Source organism: Nannobrachium achirus (genome assembly GCF_963921795.1).
Source record: "Nannobrachium achirus genome assembly, chromosome: 12".
Taxonomy (NCBI): Eukaryota; Metazoa; Chordata; class Actinopteri; order Myctophiformes; family Myctophidae; genus Nannobrachium; species Nannobrachium achirus.
The window spans coordinates 51,420,433-51,444,939 of record NC_137832.1 but is presented as its reverse complement, the minus strand read 5'-3'; the positions used below and the strand labels follow the sequence as shown (position 1 = coordinate 51,444,939).

The window sequence follows — 24,507 nt, the reverse complement described above, 5'->3', positions numbered from 1 at the left end:
GCTATACTCTGTTACAAGCAGAAGTCTCTTGTTCACTTGAGAAAAAGTGCAAAAGTATTGGCATCAAAATATACTTATAGTACCAAACCTAAAAGTACTCATTGTGCGGATTGTCCCCATTTCAGAATTTCAAAATGTCCAAAAAACATTTTGAAAATAGACGATCTACAAGCTCACAATGCGTCGTTTCACCCAGATGATGGCTAGGCCTGTCACAATTATTACATAATCGCCTAATCGCAATTATTTGAGGTAATCACAGTTATTTCGCATAAAAGTCATAATCATCATTTCCATGTTGAGAAATGTTCATATAGTTTCAAACACTTGCAAAAAGTAGTGGAAATCGCGATGTGTTGTGAGCTTGTAGATTGGCTATTTCCACTATAAATGTATAAAGAATAAAGTTATTAAATATGCCAAACATTATCATTATCTTTGTATATTTAGGTTATATGTCATATCTGCCCTGTGCAACTTCAAAGCCAAACAGAAATGTAATTCTTATTCATTTATTCGTGTGACAATTAATCGTCACGTAAAATGTCATAATCGTGACAACCCTAATGATGGCTCCTCAGCTGGTTATGATGAGCGATGGGTGGCAGGGGGGACAGGGACAGTTAGGGGTTAAAGGAGTAGTTCACTCCCAAAATTTGTCTGTCCCAAATTAATATTTTTTTAGTTTTTGTCGCATTCAGAATGCGACAAAAACAAAAAAATATATATATGATTGAACTCAAGTCTCCATGGGGTGAGTAATCGATAGAAAACTACTCCTTAAGTGTCAAGCTCACTTCAACACAAAGAACCGGGGGAGTCCGGCCGGGGTACCCTCTGTTCCTTCGCTTTCTCAGACGGCGCCTCCTACCCATTCAGTTCCGGCCAGACTTGGATTCGAACCCAGGATCGCCTGTTTACTCGACAGGCTTCTTTAGCCAACTAAGCCACAGTGCCTCCTAAATGACGCAGGGACTTAACCCCAATCCAACCCTTGCCAAGGGAGCAAGGGAGCCCTATTGGGTATCATATTTATATTCTTTGGTATGACTCGGCCGGGGATTGACCCCCCCCTCGGTCTCGCTCTAACCACAAGGCCACTGTGCTGGTTCAATAATAGGCTACTGTACTTCACGGTCCCAGCTGTGTTCTGTTTAATATCACATACTGTGTAATAAGGGAACACACCAGAGCACTTCTCTCTCTCTCTCTCTCTCTCTGCATCAAGCAGCTTGAAACTGAGCCAAGGACTTGCTTCATTCTGAGTGACCCAGAAAGGCTGCTGGCCACAGCCAGCCCCTCCCACATGTGTACTGTAGGTATGTGTGGTTGGTTGTCAGTCCTTGATAGTGATGTATTACCTCTCCTACACCTCTGACCACTTATGCAGCGTGCGTGTGTGTGTGTGTGTGTGTGTGTGTGTGTGTGTGTGTGTGTGTGTGTGTGTGTGTGCGCGCGCACGCACCACTTATGCAGCGTGCATGCGTGCGTGTGTGTTTCTAATCTAGTTTCTATTAAGCTCATTGTATTATTATTTTAGTTGTGTACTTACTATGCTCGGCTGCAAAGTTGAACATTTACAGTGCTCTGTCTGTTGACTGTACATACTGTACATCTACTGTATGTTTCCAAATAGTAGTCCGGACGTTGAATCAGCAAAATCATTTTGAATGCTTAAAAGCGTTTAAGTGCTTAAAAGAACCGGCCAGCTATTTGCGATACTTATTTGCGTCCATTTGATTGGCAGTCGATGCGTACAACGGTGTCAGACCTAGGGATGGGACGATATGAACATTCCATATCACGATTATTGTGACAAAAAACGATATTATCGCGATAATCTAAATCCTGAGGTGGATTATCCTGAGGTGGAACGTTGCGACGCGTTGTGAGCTTGTAGATCGGCTATTTTTTGGCAAAGATATTTGATAGAGAGTGAAAAAAGAATGTATTTTATTAAGTACCTTTTACCAATTATAAAGGGTTTAAGTGGTACCGGATATGCAGCTCAGCAAATAAAAGGTGAATTGATCCCAGTGCATGATGGGGGACGATATCGCGATAAATTAAATCTCCACGATATGATTATCGTGAGTGTTTTTTATCACGATAAACGATAATATCGCGTATCGTCCCATCCCTAGTCAGACCCCCGGCGATTATTTGGAAAATGCTGTATTTTCTCTCTTGGCGATGTATGTCTCCCATGATACCAATAGAGCCCCTTTCAATTGAACTCAATAACGAGAGAGAGAGAGAGAGAGCCTTACACTGCACACAAACTAAGTCCTTTCATAGCTACAGTTGCTTAGCTCTGTGTGTGTTTGTGTTTTGATGTTCTCACACACAGTGCCACCACACTTCACAGCTCATTAATGTCCCTCCTTGTCTGTCTCCAAGCTACAGCTAACAGCACAGATAGCCTAGATATGGCAGCCATCAGCCAATGATTTCTGAGGGAATAAACATTCAAGCCATTAGGCCACACACACGCACGCACGCACGCACGCACGCACGCACGCACGCACACACACACACACACACACACACACACACACACACACACACACACACACACACACACACACACACACACACACACACACACACACACACACACACACACACACACACACACACACACACACAGTGTGTGTGAGTGTGTGTGAGTGAGTGAGTGAGTGAGAGAATGGTAATGTAACGCACACATTCTAAAACAGTTTTGCTCAAGTAAATGCACCATTTGTCATTCAATTTATAATTATTTTCTTTTTGCTCCGGACCCACATGTTATCCTTGAAGTCACAGCTACTATTCATAGATAAAGTGTTCCCCAGGCAGTCACAGTTGTTTTCACACCGCTAGCAACCACCTGGCTCTAAGGATGGGGATAACATGTCAGTCTGTGTGTAACACTGTTACCAAACAACATACTGTATCTCAACCTGCTCATTGTTGCCATGGAATGTTGTGTACCCCGCTTCACAGTGGTGTAAAGTAACTAAGTACATTTACTCAAGTACTGTACTTAAGTACAGTTTTGAGTACTTTTTACTTTACTGGAATATTTCCAATTTTCAGTACTTTTACTCTACTCCACTACATCTCAGAGGCAAATATTGTACTTTTACTCTGCTACAAATATTTGAACTTAGCTTTTATAGATTTTGATTATTACTACAAAACAATGAAAACATACATTAACCACTTCAGAGCTTTACATTTCGGCCATTTGAAAATAGACGATCTACAAGTGAGCTTATAGATATTTATATGAGCTATTTTCTAAATATTTGTATATGTTTCATGCAATTTTGAAATCTTGTGAAATGGGACATTCTGCATAATGAGTACTTTCTGCTTTTGGTACTTTAAGTAGGCTTTGATACCAATACTTTAAGTAAAACATATGAGTACTTTTCTCCATCACTGCTGCTTCACGCTCCTCAGGGCTCAAGAGTACAAAACCTTTAATCCCTATCCAAGTGGATTAGGTTAGGATGATTTTTACTTAGACTTATCTCAGCAAACATTATGTCAATATAAGAAATATACATTTGATTAATAAAATAATATATTTATAACACCCAAAATCGAAATGTGATCCACTGGGATCAGGGATTAAAGGTTTTGAACTCTTAGGGCCCGGAGGATAAACCTATAACATTGTGAGTAATCCCCTTTACTGACCTTTACTCTCTAGTGCCACCCTCAGGCCAAAATGTCCACTCTTTCCACTCAAGATCTATCATAATCTAGGACAGTGGTTCTCAACCTGTGGGCCGGTCGGGACCCCCAGGGGGTCCCCAAATTATTTTGAGGGGTCCACAGATGTTTAGCTGAATGTTAACATTGTTTTCTCACTCAACAGTAAACAGACCAACATACATAAGTGTATCTGCACATTTCTAAAGTGACAAATGAAAGACCTTTAAGACATTTTTAGTACCTCTGGTCAAACATTGACCAAATTGTCAAATATTAGAGACAGAAATTGTGAAAATAGCAGATCTACATGCTCACAACGCCTCGCAACGCAAGGCGAACAGATGGGGTCAAACTAATGTAAGGCCAAGTTCCAAGTGCTCGTCAGGGTGGGGGGTCCCCAGTTTAAATATGATTATTTGGGGGTTCACGGCCTTAAAAGGTTGAGAACCACTGATCTAGGAGGCTAATTGGCAGATGAAGCATACTGATTTTGATTTTGTCTATACCGGAAATGCAGGAATTACAGAGCTACAGTACATGACCACAGAATAGCGGAATGTCCTATACTTCCTGTACATCCAGTTAGGAACTTTCAACACTGGCTTGGGTTGCCAACTACAGTACCTGGAATTCAAATAAAGAACACCCAACCGACCATGCGTCCCTTATTCCCAAGAAGAATAAGGGGTGACAGGCTAGAAAAAGATGAAATCTCACTATATATTACAGTATTTGATCGATTGATTGTTATTAGAGGTTTGTGTAGGAAAAGGTACAGTACATGACCCTACAGTTCACTGGTACAAGGTCAACTAAAAGGATAAACACCACAAGAAAACTTTAGGGCTTGTTTTGATTGGGGTCCTTTTTTAACTCGTATAATATTGAATGACAAATAAAACACAGTACTATGCAGAAAATATCATTAAAACAAAGTAAATAATAAATGGTATTTACAGTAGAAAGGTCAGAGGGAGGTTAGGGTTTGTCTGTTTTACCAGTTTCGAGTAGCAGCCGCCTGTAAGTGATTTTCAGAGCAGTTTTAAAGGAGGGTAGGGATTTACACTTATTTTAGTAGGAGACCGAATTTAACCCTTTGTTTGAGCCAAATCTGGGTTTGACGTGATCTGTGGAGCTGCCTCTGGTGTTGTAATTGTGGACATCCTTGACGTATTGTCAGGTACATGGGTATCTTAGTGGTGGTGTAGTGTATCTTGACTTGTACACCAGGGGCCAGTTGCACCACCAGAACGTAAGTTCTGCCCTAAGTTAGGGAGTAAAGTCCTTACTAGAGGCTTAGTAACTACTAGTTAGTTTGTAACTAAGTGAGTTACTAACAGGTGTTGCACCACGACTTCTTAAGGCATAACGTAACTAGTAATGCGTAAACTGTTCCTAAAGAAATGTATAGTCGCATAAAATGACGTCATAGCTCCCGAATCCAATGAAAACTAACTGTTTCTAGTAAGGAAATAAAGCTTGTATCGTCTTTTGTCAACAGAGACCTCCGTCTCTCCACTGGCATGTACACAAGTCACTGATATGCGTGCACAGGGCGAGCGCATCCCTGCGCACTGCCCTGCAAACGGATTGTATCACAAATTATATTGGCCTCATACATTTCCCCCCGTTGTGAAGTAACGCAGGGCAATGCATACACGGGGGAAGAGAGCGCGGCAGCGCACCGTTCAATTCGCTGTTGTGCTGTATGCAGTGGTTGAAAAGTACTAAAATTAATTAAAAAAGTATCAATCCTGCAATATTAATAGCAGACACATCGTGAGCTTGTAGATCGGCTATTTTCAAATGGCCGAAATGTATATAGGGCTTAATGTATGTTTTAAACAGATGGGTCGTTTCATTGTTGAATTAATTAAATAGCCGATATAATGCTGTCTGCCACGTTAGTAGTGAAGTTGCTCTACTCCCCTAGAGATAGGTTACTTAGTAAAGACTTAGTGCTGCCCAAGGGGTGGTGTAAATATTTAGTTGTTACTTAGAGATACGTAAGAACACATTTGTGTGGTGCAACACCTGACATTTTAGTAATGCGTAAGTCTTGACGTAGAAGCCATTTACGTTACAACTAGGCTACGTTATAACTTAGTAACAGCTGGTGCAACCCCGCCCTGGCCCATTGCAATGCTGTACACTCATTATATTAACCCTTTAAACTACAGCATATCCATATTCTAGGGGGAACCATGGCCAAAATAGCAGATGTACAAGCCCACTTGTGATCTTGTAGATCTTTAATTATTATTATTAAAACATATTTTATTTTTATTTTTGTAATAAAACTGTATCAAATAGTATGTCAATAAATAGAAAATAGAAAACAACAATGGGCATCTTTCCCTCACCCCACCCCAGTATAGTAGGGAAAATGTAAACTCAACAAGAATATGTATGTAATATGCATTCTTCCTTTTCATTGGACATTTCTCATACATTTGCGTCTAGTCTGCAGTTTTTCTGAATATTTGCAGCGCTATTGATACTGTACCAGTGACGCTTCCTTCGACGTATCTTCTTGATTCTGCATAGTGGACACACGCACGCACGCACGCACGCACGCACGCCCGCCCGCCCACACACACACACACACACCCACACACACACACACACACACACACACACACACACACACACACACACACACACAAACACACTTCATCTATGGCTATGAGCCAGAGAACCACTTTTGGTGCTATTTATTTAGCACCATTTATATTCATTGTGAGATATGATCTACTGGTTCACAAAGTTCAACATAAGGTTGATGATAAAAATGTACCACTTCTGTAACTTGGTCACTTCTCTCTTATGGTATCTTTTGTAATCAGTTTCCTCCCATAACGTGTGAAAAAAGCAAGTAGTGTAAAAAATAACGAGAATAGTTTCATAAGCCATATGCAGTACAATACTGACTGTAGGGGTCTTGCCCTATTGATTAACATTGAATTTGTATTTATGTTACTGTTTTTTTGTTTTTAGTTTTTTTTTTGATTGACAGATGACCTTCAATACTACTTATCCTCCTATATGATTTTACAAAATTCTCCTCAAAATCTCTCTGTTCTGCCCGGTTCTCCTCCTTTAGCAATTGTTCTGGCATCGACCATTAGCATATGGTCGTTGTCGGGTGAAAACCTTGTATGTCCAAACCGTTCGTTTTGCATTTTTCATTTTAAAAATGATTCATACTAGTGAAAACAGCCTATCTACAAGCTAGATCGGCTGTTTTCACTACTTTTGTGCGACGGCCTTTTACGATGAAGCAGGGCTTTACTTTGCAAAAGAACATACCAATTTCAAACTTGGAGATACGAGGTTTCCACCCGACAACGACGATATGCACAAAATAATGATGCCGGTTTTTCACTTTCACAAAATGTAAGCTGTTTATTGGCGTTTTTTATGTCAACTCCGGAGACTCAAGAGTTAGGGCTATGGGACCTATCATCGTCGCACATAGGCTACTTTAAGATGCTCATACTGTATCCCCAGGACGGGTATGGTCTAGTTCTTCTTGGCTGACTTTTGTTTCCAGTCCACCCATGATGACATGAAGTTGGTGATAAAATTAACCACTTCTTAGTCATACTTCTCTTTTTTTTAATCTTTTGTCTTCAGTTTTTTCCCAAAAGCAGTTTCACAAGCCTGTTCAGTACCGACCATACTGTATACTGTATGTAGGGATGGGATGATATGAAAATGTCATAGAAATTGTGCTTTACGATATTATCGCGATAATCTAATTATAGCCAACATCCATATATCCTGGGGTGGAATATTTGCCCAAAGATTGCAGATCTACAAGCTCACAACGCGTCACAACGTGTTGTTGTGAGCTTGTAGATCAGCATTTTTTTGGCAAAGAGATTTGGTAGAGAGTGAAAAAAGACTGTATCAAGTACGTTATTGTATCAAGTACGCCTTGAAATCAATAAAAAAAAAGAATTGAATTGAATTGATTAAAGATTATATTTGAGAACGTTTAACTTATCCGTTTATAGATCTTCTGCTTTTGAATTATTTTAAAGCATTTGCCTATAATGACCAAAATAGAGCTGGGACACATGGTACCGACGTCATTAAAAAAAGATCTTTCTAATATATCGGTAGGGTTCCAACCAGCCATAGCTACGAGCTAGTTTCCACTGCTTCCAGTGGGCTGAGTCAGCCCCATCTCCCTGACTTGTTTTGCTATTTTTCAGGGTGCTACACACACACACACACACACACACACACACACACACACACACACACACACACACACACACACACACACACACACACACACACACACACACACTCTGTGGTGCTTCCCAAACAGTAGAGTCAGCAACAAGCCTCAGCAGTCTACACAGTGCACACCCCCACCGGTGCGGTGAGGCCCATGCACATCACAGCCTGTTTACACCTAACTTTTGGGGGGCGGCAGGGGCTCATGGGTAGAGCGGCCAGTTCGATCCCGGGCTCCCCCAGAGTTGGTGTCGAAGTGTCCTTGATAGGGATGGGACGATATGAAAGGTTTCATGTCAAGATTATTTCGACCAAAGAAATTGCGATTTACGATATTCTTGCGATTATCAAAATACCTCCTGGGGCGGAACATTTTCCCCAAAATAGCCGATCTACAAGCTCACACATTGCGACGCGTTGTGAGCTTGTAGATCGGCTATTTTGGGGAAAATGAGATTTGATAGAGAGTGAAAAAAAGAGTGTATCAAGTACGTTATTTCCAGGTCCGTTTTTAGGAGGCAGCAGGGGCTCAGGGTTAGAGGGGCCGGTAGAGAGGACAGATGGAGAACCACAAGGTTCCCAGTTCGATCCCGGGCTCCCCAGAGTTGGTGTCGAAGTTTCCTTGAGCAAGACTTGTACAGGTTGGTTGTCAAGTAATCTGTCGTAATGGAACGTCTTCTCTTCCCAAATCTACTCGCCGAAAATAGACGATCTACAAGCTCGCAAGCTGAGCATGTTGATTAGCTTGTAGATCAGCTATTTTCGGCAAATGTTTGACTATTCTAACCAAAATGTTAATGTTCTCCTGCCATATGACATACCCAGAATAGCAGAATAGGGAGACTATGGTACGCTCATTTGTTCAAAGGAATATATCATATAAGGTTTATTTGTCCACCACACACAATGTCCCCTGCAAAACCCCTTCAAAACAGCATGCATAATGTACATTTACATACAGCTTTTGCAGCAGTTTTGAAGCCAAACAATTACTTTGTGAAAAGTGCAAATATTCATCCTTTCTATTGATGTAGACCCCTGTGTAGGAGCGTAATGGAGGAGGGAGTTTGCGTGGTCTTCTTTGACTGGCTTCAGAAAACGTCCTGATTGGTATGGGGTGTTTTTTTATGGTACTTTATGGCCCTCGTTGGAACTCTAAAAGCTGGCTAGTGGACACCATTAAACCCTAAAGCAAGCAAACCTCTCCCTTTGAGTTCATTCTGTCTGTCCTTCGTTCCCGTACATCTGCAGTTACGCTCTATGAACTTAAATTGAATTAAAATAAATGTTAAACCGAGAGATGATCTGCTCAAATTGTTGTGTTTTTGTTCAGGGAATCAGCTTTCCTTTGACACTACTAAACAACGGTGTGTTTTAAACTGTGCTAATGTGATTAACACAGCAATCAGAGATGTCAGGAAACGTGATGGCGTTCATATTGGGCTGCGTTCATGGCTGGAGTGAAGAATGGCTAGTCCTGTCTTGTTGCTTGCTCTCTTCGCCGATATGACCCATTGACCCTACACACACACACAGACACACATTCTCTCTATCTCTCTCTCTCTCGCTCTCTTCTCTCTCTCTCTCTCTCTCTCCCTAAGCTCTAACTCCAAGGTCAATATTTGTTCCCATTAATTAGTCAGCACATAAGTGTGTGTGTGTGTGTGCGCGCGCGCACGTGTGTGTCCTGGTACCATGCATTCTCAGTACCATGTTGGAGAATGTTGCGGCCTCCTGCAGAGCTGTGACCTTGGCTAGGTTGTGCGTGCGTGTGCGCGCGCGTGCATGTAGGCTGACAGACTGTGTGTGTGTGTGTGTGTGTGTAGTCTGTCAGACTGATTGTGTGAGACCGGCGGCTGCACCGACGTGACAGCAGGCCGCTAGGCGCTCTCTGCAGATCTACATGAGCTTGCTTGATTGTGGAATAGCCAAAGTACAAAATAATAGTTAAAGTGGTTAAAATCTAATTTGACACAGATGTTTTCCTGGTCTTAATGTGTTGAGGGCTCCGTGTCATGGACCTGCATTTGAATAGGGGACAAGGGCACAAGTTACGTTACGTTGTGAGAGCTTTTATACAGTAGTTCTGCTTATTTTCTCACGATTGTTATTAGCCCCAGAATCGGGATGATGCTTGCGGTTCAAGTGGTTCAGATAAGAAGCCTCCCGTCCCACGACAACTAAGTAGAGAACAATAAGTGTGTTGCAGAAGTGGCTCAAGTGTCTTGTAATAGTAATAATAACTGTATCAAGAGCCCGATACAAACATGCCTGTCTGTTCATTCGTTTATTTGGTCCTGGAATTTCAGGGAGGCCACGAAGGCCATGGTCCCTCAGTTTGGCCTGGCTTATGCCCCTCAAAAGAATGGCATGCCCTGAGGCCATAGTGGCCTGAATGCCCCAGCTGACTGTACCACTTTCTCCTCTGTGTCTTTCTTCTCCTCAATATGTAGACTAGACACCAGTGTCTCTTTCTAGTCATGTAGACACCAGTGTCTTTTGTTGAGATTCTGAACTCCCCTGACTGAGTCTTTAAACCAATCAAGTAACTTTGATTGGTGCAGGGCTGAGCATGGATCAGATTGTAAATACCATCATTTATTTCACTGCTGATTGTCATACATATGAAATAATCCATAACCCTTAAATTCAATTAATTGTTTCAATGGACTAAAATCTTGTTTTATTTGATGGCCTTCCTGCCCTGGCATTTGGCCTTTGCACCCTCCCGAGATGGACAAAACCAAAGGCCAAGTGGCTTTGACCCTACAATGACGAAATTCCAGGCCTACCTGTGTCCATTTCTTTTTGACTTGACACTGATTCAGAGCCTCTGGCGCCAGAAAGGCAGTTAGGGTTAGGGTTAGTATTTGGTTGGTCATTTCCAATATTGGATGACATTAACCGAGCAAACAAATCCCTTGATTATTATTATTATTATGTGCCACTGACCGGCAAACCCTTGCTGCGACCCAAAACAATGTCAGGCTAAGCATTGGTTTGACTGATACAGAGAGGGCTTCAGCCTGTTTGTGTTTGTTGCCTGTCCATGTATGGTCGTCCTGAATTCCTCCTCTGGGTGTGTCCTGTGTGGTCGGACAGGCCAGGCTGCATACCGGGATACCGTCACTGTGTATCGATGAATGCTCACCCACTCTGTTGTTGTCTGCTACAAGTGGAAGTATTACAGTAACAGTGTCCTAACAGTCTCATTCTCTCTCAACGCTATCTTAGTATCTTAGCTTACTGCCAAGAGGTTGGAGCCAGAAGATTCAGACTGTGTGTGTCTGTGTGTGCATGTGAGCTTTCTCACTCACGTCAGGTGAACAATTACTTTCAACATACCCATCTAATACACACATTATTTTTATTATTTTAATATTTTGATGTGCCATGAGGGGCCAACATATACTATTCATTCAAGGCAAGGTTATTTGTATATCACATTTGAACACAAGGCAATTCAAAGTTTTGGCACAAGTAGCTGCATTGGGAAGTTCTTATATGGTTTATGGTTGAGTCATAGACCCGCCACCGGCCCCCCATTGTTTCTGGGAGTTTGTTCTATACAGTACTGTATGTGGTGGTGCAGAAAAAAACTAACGCTGCTTCTCAGTAACTCAGTAAATGAATGACTGACTGTCAAAGTGTCACTCCCGCTGAAAACAGCCAGCGATGTGCCTGTATCTCATTTCTGCTTTGTGCTGTCCTGACAGACTTGGTATATAATACAGCCCTCAATAATGCAGGCAAAACATACTGTCACTGTGGGTCGGAACCCTTATATGACCCAAACCGACCCTAACCAAAATGAGAGTTTTGAGATTTAGTCACAACTTCACAAGGCACTGTTTCAGCATGCGGCTGTTACCATGGTGGCGGGCGGTATCATTGATGTCAGACATTTCCAAATTTGGGAATCGTTTCAGCATGTGGGTGTTACCATGGCGGTGACGCATGCGCAGTACAGGCGGTGGTATCAGTTGTGTGTAGAGTGGAAACCACGTATGTCCAAAACAGTTACTTTTCAGGATTCTAATTCAAAAACAGTAAAAGTAGCAGATCTAATTGAGCTCAAAGCACGTTGCTTTGCGGCGTGTAGATTTTAAATCTGTTACTAACCACACAAAATTAGAATATGGAGATGAGAGGCAGCGACGTAGAGAAATACGTAAGCAGTTTACAGTTTGTAAGTGTTATCTTTTCTACATTTGTCTGATGAGACTGTGTGTGGCCTGATTTCAAGTCCACTGCAGTAGAAACATGAACGATAAAGGACTCATGTGGTGGAATCAGAACTGCTGTGGCAAAGAGCTAGAATACCTGCAGGTTTATATTACTCTCACCATGTGGTTTGACAGAGCGATTTTGGCCTGGGGAACCAGAGTGTACTGTAGCTGTGTGTAGCAAATCAGCACTAGTCCTCAGGTCATGGATTCTGGAGCATAGTTCATGATGCTGCTAAAACATAACAAACGCTGGAGGATGCATATTAAAGCCGGGGATTTCTCTTTCAAACCTGGACCCTATTTTTAGATCTCCTTTTGGAACACAAACAAAAGGTGGGGTGTAATATATAATTGGTCCATTCAGTGGCCTCCGGCCGTTTCATTTCTGGAAGGGCAAGCTGGTAATGCCAACTACTGTATGTTGTTGTTGTTGTTGTTTGTTTAGTTTTTTGTACAAAAATACATACAGTATCTTCAGAATGTCGAGCTAGGAATGCATCATGTGTACAACCAAATGTCTGTATGCCATATTATGGGCTATCAATTTTAAAGAATACTTCGCTGTTTTTCATCCTTGTCTGTCTTTCGGTAGACTACTCTAGTCTAGTGTACACAACACAGCCCACGTTGTAGACAAACACAGGCAGGGATGACATAATAAGGCTCATTCATACTCCAAGGTGCGGTGAGTAGCTGCTCACTTTTAGGTGAGTAGCTACTGACCTTTTGTCGGTCAGTAAAAACAGAGATGTGTCAGGATGACACACCACGGTGAGTTGATACTCACCTAAAACTGACCGACACAAATTTGCTACTCACCTAAAAGTGAGTAGCTACTCACCTCACCTTGGAGTGTGAATGAAGCTTTGCTGAGCTGCTGGTCACCTGCTGGTGGTGAGCTGCTGGTCACCTGGCTGTGAGTGGCTGCTGTTAACCTGCTGGTCCCCTGGCTGTGTGGGGTGGCTGTGGGACCGTAATAAGCAGAGTAGGCCAGCTCTTAAGCCTCCGGGAAGGACATCATCTCTGGCTCATGTCCTGAGAGAGAGAGAGAGAGAGAGAGCGACGCACGCACGCACGCACACACGCACGCACGCACGCATGCACACACACACACACACACACACACACACACACACACACACACACACACACACACACACACACACGTCTCTCTCAGTGAAACCTGGCTCTCACCGGGCCCTGAAAGGGCCATTAAGTTATTTTTATATAGTAGCCCTTCTTCTGACATTGATATCTCACCAAGTGTGTTGCATACAGTACGATTAAGACAGAACATGAAGCATAGAAACTACTGTAAGAGAAAAGACTGCATAATCACTGTGGTGAGTAGCAACTCACCTCTCACCCTGACACATCTCTACTGTGTCAGGGTGTCTCTAACGTTACGGAAATATTCCTGTAATGTTTCTGGATCCCATTCCTTGATTACTGATGCCAATCCCGATTTTGGAGAGTCACCAATTACTGATGTTTTGACCGATAATATATTGTATTGTAAAAAAAAGCGCCGCATTGTGACACATAGTAAACCTGTAATTCGGCTATTTTTGGTGAAAACATTTTGTGTAGAGAGAAAAAGGCAGTCCAAGTACAGTTGCAAGTAAAGAGGATTGATTGAATCACGTGTCCTGCATGTTCTGTTTACCAAAGAGCTGGAGAAACGGGAAGATCCCTGTTACTGAACCACGTAGCCAGACAACTATTCCACAATCTCTGAATGCTATGTAGAGTCTGGAACTACAACTCCTGAACGGCGTAGTAATGGAAGCTGGCATTTCCGTTCATGACAATATATTTTAAAATGTCATTTCTGCTAAGCAGCAAGCTAAATATGCTTAGATGATTTGTATTTATATTAGGATAAATGTGCGCGATGTTAAAAATGAAACGGAAGTGGGGAGGAGGCTTCACTTTCGCTTTAACCGGGCACTCATCATAAGAACTTCCGTCCCCCAGACTGTCTGACGGGAGCATTTGCAAATCGCGGAGTCAACAGTCTGGCCACGCAGAGTCAACAGTCTGGCCACGCGAGACTACTGAACCAGCAATGATTACAATCAGAATATAAAGCTTTAACTTTTGAACACCCAGAAGTTCCCTAACTAGTTCCACCAAAATGGTCAATCCCATGTTCCTGCAGCCAAGAAGTTCCAGTGTCAGCCAGCAGACCTGTAATGGATCAGTCTGGCTGGGATCAGTGTTTCCCTCATTAAAGTCAGAGTTGGAGTCCACACTCCACCGGCACTAGAGACCCTTTTCCACTGACATGGCCCAACACCACACCACTCCACACCGCCCATTTGTGCCAGGTTTTCCACTAAGGACCTGGGTGGAGTGGTGTGAAAGTGGTATTAAATGTGGTACTAAAAACTATCCAATCCAGACAGAGTAGGTCTGAGCTAGGCCAAACAGGGCCAAACACTTCATAATGACTGATCACTCTCTGACTTTTCATTTAGACCCCCAGGATATAGTTGTAATACATGATAATAGATTATATTGTGTTATAACCACTATTATAATCTATTATAGATTTGGTTCCCATGGCGAAACGTCTACGCAGCAGACGTTGTAGCTACAACGTGGAAAGGGAGCTTCTGGGCCTGGCGTTGTAGAGACGGCTGCGACCGAGGGCAGGTTTATATATAGAGCGCTGATCATTTCTGGTTACCGTTACCGTCTGCCTTAGCCGCCCATTGCTTAAAGTCGCTCGTGTCAGTCACACAGTACTGTGTGCCTGTCTGATACACTGTTCTCATCGGCTCACATGGGGTCGTCTTGTTAATGTTTGCATAAGCCTGCACGATGCATGTTACGCATTTTAGGCCAGTAGATTTTTGCTATTTTCCCCAATATCACTGATGTGCGACAAGTAGTTAATCGGACTAATCTAATTGGTCGATTATGAAAAATCTTGTTATCTATTTTATGTGTATATATAGATATAGATATAGTATCTAGAGAGATAGATATATAGATATTGTACAGAAATTGTGCTTCTTGATTTTTTTATTCATCTAAAAAGTAATTGATCGAATAATCGCTAATCAATAATTGATATTTGCAGCCCTAGAAACAAGTGATTTAAATCTGAGTTTATTTTTTACAAATGACGCCAATGAATTAATGATGATTTGGCTTGGCTCAGCAGGCAGGAAGTTAATATCCGAATGGGTTCCACAGGGAGAGAGAAAGAGGAGGAAGCCGTGTGTAAAAGGAGCTGGTACACTCCACCAGAGCACAGCCAAATCAGGCAGTGAGCCACACGCCGTTCTGTTCACAGCAGCAAAAAAATAGCAGATCTACAAGCTCGGTAAAATAATGGTTCGAGTGGTTCAAGTCTAACACGACACAGATGCTTTCCAGCATCTGGTTTCTTTCCAGGTCTTAATGGGTTAAAGATTCATTCAAGCTAACCACTTGAACTCTAGCATCCCTTTTCTTGGGGGGGGGGGGGGGGGGGGGGTCTTCGCCAAAAAATAGCCAAACTACAAGCTCACAACGTGTCGCAACACAACATATTGTGAGCTTGTAGATCGGCTATTTTTTGGGGAAGAGTTGTGGTGTAAAGCGGGAGCCTTCAATGTTTTTCAGGACCAAAGACCCCTTACCAGAGAGACACAGACAAACAGACAGACGAAGCCCCCCCCCCCCCCCCCCACACACACACACACACACACACTACATAATATTGCATAAAATGTTTTTTGGTTTTTAGAAAGCCTGCCATGCAACTTGATGATAGGCTCTCAAAGCTAGATCACCTTATTTAGCTGAATGTCTCGTCATAGACATAGTATCTGTTGACAGAGAGAGAAGTGAGACTAGCTTGAAGTAGTCCACACAAGTGTTCTTTTAAGGTTAAGCAGTTGTCTCCAAGTGCTGCTTCACCACTGATGGCTTCCAACTGGGGTCATGTTTACTAAGTATAGAGGGTTCAAGTGGCCAATAAAGGTTGCTGTCCTGCTAACCTAGCAACATGGCTATAGCCTTTCACCTTGGTGTCTGTGTGCTTTCTGTGATGACATGATAGCATGCCCCGGCCGGCCCTCTGGCTGTCACGGTGAAGGCTTAATAAAAGCTACAGTACTTCATCCCTTTTTTGATGTTATTTTGCTTTTGGTATTTCACAGAATATACGTAAGCACTGTACTTAAGTACAATTTTGAGGTATTTGTACTTTACTTGAGTATTTCCAATTTCCAATACTTTTACTTCTACACCACTACATTTCGGATCCAAATATTTTACTTTTACTCCGCCACATTTATTTGAAAACTTTAGTTACTAGTAGCAGCTAATATAATATTATAAAACATCCATAAACCACTTTAGCTCTATTTTATACCAGGCTATTTGAAAATAGGCGATCTGCAAGCTAGCAACGGCGCGTTGTGACCCTCCTGTCATAAGGGTCATGACAGAATTCCTGTTAACATTTGTGTGTGTGTGTGTGTGTGTGTGTGTGTGTGTGTGTGTGTGTGTGTGTGTGTGTGTGTGTGTGTGTGTGTGTGTGTGTGTGTGTGTGTGTGTGTGTGCGTGTGTGTGTGTGTGTGTGTGCGCGCGTGCGTGCGTGTGCGCGCACGCCTGGGAATGGAATACAACCACCCTAAGGACTACAAACAATTGAGTGACATCTAGACCTACCTGGACTTTTTTTTTGTAATGCTGCTATTTGTCCCAAATTGACTGCAAAAGATTGCTGCTATTTGTTTCAGTATATAACAACACAATGTGATACAGCTCTGTTTACACCAGCGGCGTAGCCAGGATTTGCCAACTGGCTAGGCCTGGCACAATGTGGGTGTGCACAGATGTGAGCTCGTACATCGGCTATTTTAAAATAGCGAACATTTAAATATTTACAGGGACATCATACAGTCATTTGTCATGGAAGTGGACTTCCCAAGCAATATGGGGACGTTTTAATTTTAGAAATCATAAAATAATAATTGACTAAGCTATGATCAAATCAAACTGGTGTCTTTCTTTGATTCCTAGATAGCCGTGCATCGCCACGCCGCACCGTGCATTGCCGCGCCACACCGTGACGCGAATGTTTTAGTTATTTTTGGTTGGGCACGAAAACAAAATGGGTGGGCCTATGCCTAGTCAGGCCCACCCGTGGCTACGCCGCTGGTTTACACAATGCTGTACCCCTTTTTAACTATATATACAATCCCCATTTTTGAATTGAATTGAATTGTATGCACACAGGAGGCGGAGGCAGAAGACAGACTGGGTCTTCCGGGCGAGCCAGAGCCAGAGGGTGAGGGTGAGGGCGACAGTAAAGTGGACACTCCGGACGTCCCGACCTCCACAGCAGACACCGATAACACTCCACAATGCCTCAACAAGGCCCTGGAGGGCCTGCCCCCCAGGTAACCCTGACAACCGTCCCATTGTTTGTTTGTTCCATGGATCTGTCCCAGTCCTTCCTGGCCGGAGCACCGTAGTCGTCATTCTAATCAATGGTAGAGGACGAGGAGGATGTTGTTCTCTCAAACTGTTTGAGACTGTTCTTTTTCACAAGAGAATATAGTACTGTGTTTGGCTCCTCAGGCATTGTAGCGGCTATTACCAATGCTGCGAAAACAATATAGATACATTCAATTCAATTTATTTAAGTGTCAAATAACAATAACATATATATTTTTTTGTTTTACTTTACTGGAGAATTTCCTGTTTTCAGTACTTTTACTTCTACTCTACTACATCTCAGAGACAAATATTGTACTTTTACTATATGTATATCCATCTCTTAGTCCAACTCGCAGCGGCAACTCAAGACTACACTTCTCAAGCAATTAAATAGGGATATTGGGCAATAATTCCGACGGGCCGTTGGTCCGTTCAGGTTAGCATTTCACCATGTTAGCATTCACCAGCGTCGGCAGGTTAGCATTTCACAAGGTTAGCCTTTACCAGTGTTAGTTTTACTGAGGTTAGGGTTAAGGTTAGGTTTAGGTGGTCGGAACGCACGTCTGCATATGGACGCGGACGCCAGGTCATAGGGGCGGGGCTGAACCAGGGCCAGGTCAGAGGGGCTTAACGGCTCTGGAGGAGGACAGTGATAATCCTCACGCTGCTGCTGACTGCTATTGATCTGCTGCGCTGCAGCACCAGGTCTCTCACTCTCTCTTTCTCTTTCTCTGCTCCCCTGTAGGGTGGTTCGATGGATGAAACACCGCAGAGAGAGAGAGAGAGACAGACAGAAAGAGAGGGAGGGGGGTAGTCAGGGAATTTTAATAAAACCCTGGGAATAAATTCCTTACCAAACGGTTTCTTCACCAATGTGTTGGTAAAGGTCTCTAGTAACATATCTAACAAAGATTGAAATTCAACATCCCTAGCAAAATGTTTGACAGCTAGGGTAATTCTGGGTCTCATTCACTTACTATACACTGTACTATAAGGGAAAAAAATCACTCCCAAAAATATGCTTTAAGTAGCATGTTAGGGGTCTAACTGGGTGTTTTTAATTATTCTGAATCCATTGCAAGCATTTGTTTTGCACGAAAAACATTCATTGGGCCAAAAACAGATGCAAAAAAACTATGGTTTAGTGATGAGTCATCACTTTTCACAAGGTGTATGGGCCCATTTTTGGCCCAAGGGATGTTTTTCGTGCAAAACAAATGCTTGCAATGGATTCAGAATAATTAAAAACACCCCTCACATCCCAATTAAAGCTTATTTTTTTTATTTTTTTTACAAACACATTGGTGAAGAAATTGTTTGGTAAGGAATTTATTCCCACATTTGACAGATATTCTGCTAACTTTCCCTGACTAGGGAGAGAGAGAGAGAGGAAGCGATAGAGAGGGAGAGGGGAGAGGAGGAGAGAGAAAGCAATAAAGCGATATAATAGAGAGGAAGGGAGAGACAGAGAGAGAGAGAGAGAAAGTGAATGAGAATGCAGTGCTGGGTGACAGCAAGCTGTTTTGTAATGACACAGCTGTTTTCCCCCCTCCATTCACACATACCAGCCTGGAAGATTATTGTTTTCGCCACCAGGCCCCACACTGTTCAAATCCTGAGAGCTGATTTAACTCAACACGTCCCATGTTGTGTACAGTCTCCTGAGTTGACTGCACTCTCTGGCTTTTTAATTAACGCTGAGGATTTTACTGTGGTTTTGTAGCTATTTTTTCCCCTACTTAGTAACAACAGGCTGCAGCCAATGCATTGTTTTGGTTACAGAATCAGAATGTCAAAACACCTTCTACTGTACACGGAATTACTGTGGCTTTGACATCTGTTGCTGTGATGACAACAACACAACAAAAACAGTTATTCTATTGCGACCGTCAGGTCGCAGTTACTACCAAAACCTCCACCGGCTGTCTGTCAGTCAGTCAGTCTGTCAGTCAGTCAGTCAGTCAGTCAGTCAGTCAGTCTGTCTGTCAGTCTGTCCGTCACGTCACACTTTTCCCCAACTCATATCTCCGCCACCGTTGCCCCAATCCATGCCAAACCTTGCACACACACTCCTTGCCTGCCAATCCACAACCTCCATAACCTCCAGGGACTCCCGGAGCTCCAGGGACCCCCAGGGACCCCCTTCCGCCGCCACCAAAAATTGCAAAAATTACCAAATGACCACCCTAACGGGGCTGTTCACGGGGAATTCCCGGGGACCACCGACTCCTGGTGATCCAGAATGGATGCAAAAGTGGTCGCACCCCTAGTGGAGGACCCCCTCCACTGCAGCGCACATAAAATGCCGTAACTGGGGCTAGGAGCGACTGGGAGAGCCGGGGCCGGTACCCACGCGTCCGCCTCGGCGGCGCCAAGAGAGCCGTCAACATGAATCTGTCCCATATAGCGCCACCATCAGTCCCATTTTTTCAAACACATTTTTGGACACTGCTCCAACAGATTTTGCCCAAAAATCACGCGAATTGGTACACAGTATGTCTACACTCATGTCTTCAACATGGATCTGTCCCATATAGCGCCACCATCCGGCCGATTTATTCAAACACATTTTTGGACACTGCTCCTACAGATTTTGCCCTAAAATCACGCAAATCAGTACACAGTATGTCTACACTCATGCCATCAACATTTTTGGAGCGTGTGCTAGCACGAGCTCCCTATACGTGGCTTTGTGTGTCCACTTGAAAAATTGTGTTGGTCAGCATGAGTTGGTCAGCACGGCGGGATCTGCGCATGTGCGACTTTTACCACGTGCACGCACGCACGCACGCACGCACGCACACACACACACACACACACACACACACACTCAGTCAAGAGATATAGAGCAGCAGCAGCAGCTCCACACAGACACACGCAGTGAAGGGCGAACGTGAACTGAACGTCCTTTGTTTTCGCTTGATGAACGAATTGTCGAACACGATCATTCTGACGCCCGTGAACGGCGTTCGTCGGCCGTTCATGCGGCGGTCCGCGCCTCCGTGCGGTCGTCTGTCCTCTCGTCTCTCTTTTCTTTCACATGCTCCAATAGTACGCACTTCAAGCAGCTCCTCGCCACACACACACATGGCTCGAATGACCGAACGAACACATCAACAGACAGAGAGGAGAACGTACGAAGTGTGTGATAGAGTCTGGTTTATTAACCAGGCAAATGTGGCCACACACACACACACGCTCCAGTTCGAACCGAGGTTTGATTTTTTTTTTAAGATTTGTTTTTGGGCTTTTTGCCTTCATTGGATAGGACAGTAGACTGACAGGAAATGGGGGAGAGACAGGGAGTGACACGCGGAAAAGGACGCCCGGATCGGGAACCGAACCGGCGACTCCGACAGGCAGTCTTACTGGTTACACAGCAAAATCCAAAGAGGTGATTTAATTCTCAGACTGTGAGATTAATTTAATGCTCAAATCCGGGACTTACTTTAATGAATAAAAGGTTATCTAAACCAATCTGTACGGTAGAGTTATGTTGATACAATTTAACTAGTAAGTGCAATATCTCCCCTGGAAAAGCTAGGACTCCCTGTTATGAGAGTGCTAGAAAACAAAAATGAGCACTCTCAAGGCCCTTTAATACACGTTAGCGAATTAGCGAAGCGACGCAAATAAACGACACCGGAAATGCTAAATATTCAGCAGAATTTGTATGCATTTGCCTATACACATCTAGCGCGACGCGAATATGCGTATAAAATTCGTAAAGTGAATAAAATTACCTGTGACGCGAGTTGTTTCGGTCTGGCATCACGCAACCCATCACAGCAGAGAGGCCACCACCTGTCCCACCATGCGAGAAAAGACAGACCCGACCACCTCGATACCTGCATGCTTTTGTAGTTGGCTCTAGTAGAGAGAAGTCACAACACCATGACATGACACGAGACAGCACTCGTCCTATCCTGTTTTTGACAGAATAACAGAATTCATCTTAAGTGAAATGAATTGGCGCTTCATTATAGTTAAACACAATTATTCTATTTGAAATGTTATATTGTTTAGTTATTAATCATTTAAAATGCTAGCCTTTATTTGGTAATAAACCCCTTCAATTTACATAACAAAATGCGATATGAGGTTATAGGTTACTTCTGTTTCGAAACTCCCTCACCTTGATCAAAGGTGTAACAATTCCACACCAGGCGGAAAAGATAGTGGCTGATTTTCGTTCTGTGGAAATTCGTTGCCGATGTGGAAGCTTGCAATGAGTTTTTTTTTAAGCGAATTATTCACCTCACAAATTCGCCCCCATCGTGTAAAAACCTTCAGTTTGTATAATACGTAGTTTACCGTGTGCAAGGCTCACGAAGATTCACAGTAAAGAAAGAAATAGCGAGGACTCCTTCTGGTACTTTTAGCATACAGACAGATAATGCCGACACGGACACGTTTCGGCCTCCAAGCCTTCCTCAGCGTGTGTGAACTGAAAATGTAAACATTTGTGACAGTTGTATAGGGGGGAACCTGGGTGCAACAATGAAATCCGTCAGTCTAAAAAAGACGGAGTGGCTTTGTCCGTCCATGCACTTAATGACCCATTGATTAAGACCTGGATGGAATGCATGTGTGTCACTTCAGATTTTAATCACTTTAACCATTATTTTATTTTTATACGTTGGCTATTCAAAAATAGCAGATATACAAGATGTATACAATAAATTGCAGATCTACAAGCTTGTAGATCTGCTATTTTTTGAAAAATCTTGAAAATGTGTGCAAATCTTTGGTTAGCCTATATTCTTGGAACAATTTTACCAAAATCTTTGCTTCGGGAGGGTCCCTGGAGCAAAATATTTTGAGATGGGGAAATACATATGATTTGGGGAGTGCTGGCTATTTATTTCTTGTAACACACCGCCGGAGCTGTGCTGCTTTGCCATGTAGGGCTTACATCATGGTGTTACTGCCAGGTCAGCCTCATGTAAGGTCAGTGGTGTAAAGTAACTAAGTACATTTACCTAAGTACTGTACTTAAGTGACACAGATTTGCGTTCAGGTCTACCATCTAAATGGTTTAAACATGAATCTGAGGAATGCAAAAACGGTGTAATAATATACTCTCCTTCTCCCAGATGGAAGAACTACTGGATTCGAGGGCTTCTGTCTCTATGCATGATATCAGGCTGGTTTTTAATCATCTACCTGGGACCCATTACCCTCATCTTTGTGGTAAGTCTTCTTCTTAGTCTTTAAAAGGATCCCTGGCCAATAAGCCTTATACTGTATGCCTTAATGCTCAATTACATTATCTGCCCTATATAACTAAAATGTAAAATTAAAAACACAGTAAATGTTGTTCATCTTTCACTCAATAGGGAAAACTCCTGTGGCAAGTTGACGATGTCATTTGTCCATGTGTGTTACAGCCCTATAGAATGTTTGGAATGCTTGTGCCATGAAACCATTTTAAATATTGCTCATATTAACCTTAGGAAGTATTAAGTAGTTTTTTTTATTAGCGCATTAATTCCATACATTCCATTGGGCTGGACCACACATGGCAATGACATCATCAACTTGCGACGGGAGTGGATCTCTATTGAGTGAAAGATTCGCTATTTCTAAAATAAATACAATATTTACGGTGTTTATAATTTAATAATGTCGTTATTTGGGACGATTCTAATGTATTAGGGCACACAAGGCTTGTTAGCCAGGGATCCTTTTAACCTCTTAAACCCTCCATAGTAGTGAAAGAAAAACGGACATGAGTTCGTTCTGTACTTGGTCTGCTCTTATGTGCTTCTACACAATGGTCCTTAACCCTTTAAGTGCCTATCCCGAACTAGTTCGGGATATTCGGGATCAAAAACAATTTTTTATTTGCTATTTTACTTACCCCGAGCTGCTTGGAGCAACGTGGGTGGTCCCGGCTCGCCCAGCGCTCACCAACGAGAGACGCTAGATGCTCCGACGATTTATTCCATTGAAAATGGTTTAAAATAAAGTTTAGACCCCCCCCAATGTTCACCAAATGTTCATTGTAGGCGGCGCGACGTATTCCAGGGTGCCTATCCCGAACTAGTCCGGGATATTTAATAAAATGAATTATTTTATCGGAGGCCTCAACGAAGCCCCGGTCTAGACGTCCATCCTTGTCCGGGACTTAGACTCGGCCATCCACGGGCCGTATTCGCGCTAACGGCCGAATCGCGCCGCCCACTCCAATAATAAATCACATCTTTAGACAGGATTTTCTCCGGATTGTGTCCCCAGACCCAATGAGAACGTTTTTTGCGGCTGAAATAGCTTTAGATCAGGCTTCTCAATGGGTTAGCATTTTGGCTACGTGTCAGCTAGCTTCCTCCTCTGGACACCCATAGGATTGACCGGAGTGAAAACACAGGCCAGTTGGGAGAGGGTCGACGAAAGCTATAAAGAAGGTCAATGGAGAAATTTCTGGCACTCTAGCACCCCTTGTGGCCGGATGGCACTGTATGAGTTAACCCTAAACTATTTTGCCAATTTTTACTATTTTGAAAAAAAAAAAAAAGGTTTAGAGATAAGGGGTAAAGCATGGACGAAAATAGAGTCCCAAATCTCTTCGCCCAGAAATAGCCAATCTACAAGCTCACAACCTGTCGCGATTGTGGGCTTGTAGATCGGCTGTCACTTATAGCAACTTTAATATTCTGACTTGCCTTTTGGTGTGCCTTGAGCACTAAACATTTTAAAAGTACTCTAAGATATGTTCCTCTCTCTTATGCTACAGGTGATGGGCATCCAAATCCAGTGTTTTCAAGAAATCATCCTCATCGGCTACAGAGTCTACCATTCCTATGAGCTTCCTTGGTTCAGGACATTAAGCTGGTAAGAAAAATACATGTTTGAGGGGCACGGTGGCGCAGTGGTTAGC

The 24,507-nt window shown here is 43.0% G+C and overlaps 1 protein-coding gene across 1 annotated transcript in view; it reads left to right on the top strand.

Moving 5' to 3' along the window:
- cds1 (CDP-diacylglycerol synthase (phosphatidate cytidylyltransferase) 1) overlaps positions 1 to 24,507 on the top strand; it is a 48,843-nt gene that overhangs the window by 3,471 nt on the left and 20,865 nt on the right. The window contains exons 2-4 of the mRNA XM_080739314.1: positions 17,424 to 17,587; positions 22,724 to 22,820; positions 24,364 to 24,461. Coding sequence (XP_080595440.1) covers positions 17,424 to 17,587; positions 22,724 to 22,820; positions 24,364 to 24,461 — 359 coding nt within the window. The remainder of the gene's footprint in view (positions 1 to 17,423; positions 17,588 to 22,723; positions 22,821 to 24,363; positions 24,462 to 24,507) is intronic.